Here is a 4,925-nt window from a genome sequence, read left to right on the forward strand (position 1 = left end):
TTTCCACCTCTTCTTCTTAGCATCCAACCAAAACCGTAAAGCCAAAATGATTTATTGTCCTTTTACAATATTCCTTTCTTTTCCTCGTTAAATTACAAATATCTCCAATCCCAAAAAACAACTTATTTTCCACTTCAACGCTTTGCCATCGGAACCCCATCAACACAACACATCATGCATCTTCGAAAATTATTTACTGCAAACTAATTTTAGAAACATATTTAGTGCAAAAAGAAAAAAATAATAATATAACGTTGAATCAACCGGTTGAAGATTCAAATTCCAAAATAGACGAGGCATGCGCATGATCAATACCTGTTGAAAAGTTTACATTATCTAACTACAAGTGTAGTGTGGCTGAAATTCTATATTATGGAAGCATTAATTGATATATATATAATTAACTGTGTACTATATATATATAAAAGCTAATTTAACTAAAACTGAAAACTAATCCTTCTACTTTAACTAATTTTTTCACGAAAACTAGAACATATATATACTTAGGTGACATCTCCATGATCGAATTAAGAGTATATAATATGATTAATGATATCATACCAAATCATGGAGCAATTGTGTCCCCATGAGATTCCTATACGGCATGTTTTGTCCTTCGCCGTCCAAAAGAGAGTACTCGACTGTTTGACACTCTTCTATATGGTCCCGTGGGTAGAACATCGAGCTTTGAGTCGCTGGCGGGAACGCTAAACTCACCCCGCTTTCACCCTGCTGCTGTAACCCTAGCGTCAACGACACGCCCCCACCGCCACCCCGGAACCTCTCGTTCCCGCTGTCACCATCGTAACCGACCACGCCGGAGGACTGCTGCGCGTATGACGAAAAGTCAAGCTCCACCGCCCCGAACGCCTCCGCGGGATGGTTGCTCTCATTCATTTGCTCGTCATTTTGGACGCTTTTTCCGCTCTTGCTGTCGTTTTTCTGCTCCGTGTTGCTCACCATGGACGACATCTCCGAGTCAATTCGGAGGAGCCGAGCCTGCGTCGGCTTCTGATCCTCGCGTGCCGCGTTCTGATCACCCTCGGGATTGGTGCCTCCTCCCTCCGACGATGCGACGTCGTTCTGTTGCTCCTTCTCTTCTTCCAAGTACATCTCCTCCACCATCGGCTTCCACAGCCTCACCCTCGCGTTAATAAACCAATTCGAAACCTGCTCCCAAATGCCACACGTGCCGGTGTCACCAAACCGTATTAGATAATTGATTAATCTATTAATTTTCAACTTTCAACTTGCGTGCATGCAACAGCAACGATTAATTTAGTTACGATAATGTTAATATTCAAATGCAAATCAAGTGAAGATATATAATCATATGCACACGTGCCTGACTTCTGGAGAGACCGGTTTGGCGGGCTAGGATGTGTTTATCGACATCACTTGGGTACCTGCAAAGGTTTTTCACCCAAAGCATTAATTAAAACTAATATGACCTTCGATGGCTCGTAGGAGTTGCTAATTGATTAATGATTAGAGATAACTGTAGTGGGGGAAACGGGGCCCTACGTAGTAGTTGAGAGAAAGAGGCAATTCGAAACACTGTGATTATAATTTAATGTACAAAACAAAAATAACATCATTCAAAATAAAGTGACAAACTACCAAAACATGGAATCTCAATGGTGATGCACACAAGTTACCAAATTTCATTTCAATTCACATAGTTTTTTATCGGGCACGAATCATTGATTCGGATTCTATACACATACGCTACTGTGCTGCCATCTACTGCCAATGGCTGTTCTCGTCTATTGATTTGGAGAGAACATTTATTCCTTGGTAGAATCTATTCTGTACCTTACTTTTTATATTCAATTTCATTTCATCATATAGGCATAGCGATGAACTGCATAAAATAAGAAGAGGACAACAGTAGAGTAGAGAGGAATTACGGGTGAAGAAAGTGCTCGAAAAGCCAAGCCCGAAGAACTGAAACGGATCGTTCGGGAAGGCCACGTTGAGGTCTCCAGGGATGGGTTTCCATCATGCTAATTTGTTGAAAGGCCCTTTGTTGTCTCAGTGATTGGTCAATGATTTTAAGCCTCGGTGTTTCGCCCCTTGTTGTTCCTGGTGCAACGGGGTCTTTCTCTCCCATAGCTTTTCTGGTGGTTTGAATTTGTTCCATGATTCCATCTTTCAGGCACCTAAAATGGCGAGACATGGCTCTCAAAGCCAAAGCCGAATAAACTGTGGCTGCTCCGTTACCCGCCACTGCTTCAAAGGAGGAGACCACAGCCTTCATTTGGTTACAGTAATGTTTGTATCTTCTATCAACCTTGACAACAAAAAGTGTGGGCAAGTGAAAGAAAAAGTAAATATATAAATTTCACTTTGAAAGTTACAGCCACCTTGGAATTGAATGAATCTTCTCAAGATTTTCTTTAAAGTAACAGAAACAAAATGAAAGCGAAGTTGCTATGAAAAGGTAAAAGGCAAAAACATCAGGAGGTTTTGTTGCGAGGATAAATAAAAAGGCTCCATTGTCACGAGTTGGCATTGATGAAAAGGCCCGCACCGGCTGCTTAATTAGTTCAAGAATCAAAGTGGAAAGACCCCAATCCCATCAACCACACCAACGAAAAGTTAAGAACATGGATTGTGACGGGTAATTCGACTGAAGTAAATGCATGGTTTTTACTCACTTTTTCCATGTTATGTGGAACAATCACACGAAAGATATTTCCTTCCCAAGTACAAACTCATCTCTTAAATGAAGCCAAACAAAAATAAGAATATTTGAAACATATGTACCTCTTCCAGCATCGATAGCAGCCTTGTCTTTCTCTTCTGCAACTCCACGAACTCTAGAGAGCCAAGAGAATGGTTCTTTGAGGAACCACCACCGTTGTTACCCTCTTCCCACGGCTTGTTCTTTAGAGACTGCTTCTGCTTTTGCACGTCATTTTCCTTTGTTCCAAGACTACAAAACTCGTTCAGAAGGAGCTGTGCAGGCACCAAGAACTTGGAGTTCTTGATTAGAAAATGTCCCTGATAAATATTTGCAGCTTTGTTAGGACTCATGTACCCGTCTTGCAACACTTGTTGCTGTTGTTGAGCATTGACCGATTTTCCAAAATACCCGTCTCTCGAAACAAAATCAGAAAGATGCTGATGATGGTTTGTTTGTCTTAGCTCGAAAGATTGCAACCCAATACTCGAAGGGTTGGTTGAACTGAGAGAGAGTGAAAGACCTTGACTGGGCCTTTCGTTACCTTCACAGGGGAACACGCACCTTAAGGAAGAATCATCAAGCATTAGCCTGTTCTCTTGCCACGGGGCAGAATCATGGGCACCACCGACTATCAAATTTTCGCTACTTGTTTCTGAAATCCCTGATGTGAAGTCTTGCTTATTGCTATACTCGTGCTGGTTATAAAAATTGCAAGAAGACTCGTTCATAGTTTTGGAAGAGGAAGGACCCGCGTGTTGACTTGGTTTCCCGAAGAAACTTTTCCACATGACCCCGTTGCTTTCACTGTGTGGATGAAGATTCTTGGAAAACCCTATCATCTCCATGCCAGTGGTGAGGTTGAACATCTCTGGGTCGGTCACAAAGCCTTGGATGTGGTTCATCAGATGGGGTTGGAGAGTTGGGCTGTTTGATGACACATCAGGGTAGAACAGACCAGTCGATGAAGCCATGTCCTTGGATTTGTCTTCACACAATTGTCGAGCCATCATGAAATTAAACTCAAATATTGCTTCCACTTCTTGATAATCTATGTCCCAGCAACACCTTCCGTTTATGAGGGATGGGCTTTCATCAAGGTTGATTATCCTACAATAAAACTAAGAAATAGAACCCCTCGGATAGTTAGAAACTGAAGAAAGGAAGAAAAAAAAATGAAATTTTATGTGGGTATGTGTATCTGACTTATGAGTATATATATTTTGGTTCTTTGAAAGTGAAATAATTGAAAAGGTGGAAGATCTTACCGTAATGGAAGAAAAGTGGAATACGTGAGATTAGGGTAGGTGGTTGTCGGATGAGAGTGGTGGTGAAGGTGGTGGTGATGTTGATGGTGAAGCTGTGGATGCAAATTGATGAAGATGGTAAATTAGAGAGGAAGTGGAAGCTGTTTCTCCTCAGTGTTGTGCTCTAACAAGGCAACATGAGAGTACCATGAAAACCAACCTAGGAAGAAAGATGAGATATACTTCCTCAGAAATAGAAGATCAGATAGGGGTGATGATGACCTCCATGCTATGATCATCATTGATATGCCTGCTGCTCCAGTGCTTCCTCTCTCTCTCTCTCTCTCTCTCCCTCTCTCTCTCTCTCTCTGCCTATGAAGAGTAGTGGGTCAATGCAGAAAGATATATTAATACAGGTATACAGCCCAAACAGTCTTCATTTAAATGCAAAAAATATCAACCATATTTCCTCAATTATTTCTTTCTAATTATTAAAAAAAAAATTCTACAATCACTCAAATTAATCATATTAAAAATTCATCTCAAATTGAATAAAAATTAGTCATACAATATATATTTTAAACTTGCATAAATATTAATGAATTAGTTTTAGTGACTATGAAAGGTTTTTATTTCATCGTTATTTATGGATTAATGACTAATATATTTTAATTGTATCATTTTACATAATAATAATTAAAATGTGTATAGGTAAAATTTTAGAAAATTTAGTTTATAATAAAAACGAAATTAACCTCAAAGTACACATAACATGGACCAGCTGCAACAACATAATAAAGTAAGATCGTCCTTTGCCTCATATATGAAACTAACTGTGTACAAGCCGCCGCATGAGTTGTTCTTTCATTTGCTAACACCTTGATCTTTCACAACAATATATAATAGACATGTTTCTTTTACAAAAGCCCTACTTTTACTGAAAATCATTTTTTTTTAATTTGTCCTTTTACCTTTTTTTTCCATTGAATAAA

At 39.6% G+C, this 4,925-nt stretch overlaps 1 protein-coding gene across 1 annotated transcript; it reads right to left on the reverse strand.

Annotated features, from left to right (window-relative positions):
- Positions 1–280: 280 nt before the first annotated feature.
- Positions 281–4,316, reverse strand: LOC124839914 (homeobox protein BEL1 homolog). The gene is made up of 6 exons (XM_047315853.2): positions 4,154–4,316; positions 3,955–4,046; positions 2,770–3,807; positions 1,911–2,293; positions 1,346–1,406; positions 281–1,170 (listed from the first exon to the last, which is right to left on the reverse strand). The coding sequence occupies exons 3-6, from the start codon at positions 3,697–3,699 to the stop codon at positions 556–558; spliced, it is 1,989 nt and encodes a 662-aa protein (XP_047171809.2). The 5' UTR covers positions 3,700–3,807; positions 3,955–4,046; positions 4,154–4,316; the 3' UTR covers positions 281–555.
- Between the last annotated feature and the right edge of the window lie 609 nt (positions 4,317–4,925).

Source organism: Vigna umbellata, chromosome 1 (genome assembly GCF_029865625.1).
Source record: "Vigna umbellata cultivar VRB3 chromosome 1, Vumbellata_1.0, whole genome shotgun sequence".
In the NCBI taxonomy this organism is placed as follows: domain Eukaryota; kingdom Viridiplantae; phylum Streptophyta; class Magnoliopsida; order Fabales; family Fabaceae; genus Vigna; species Vigna umbellata.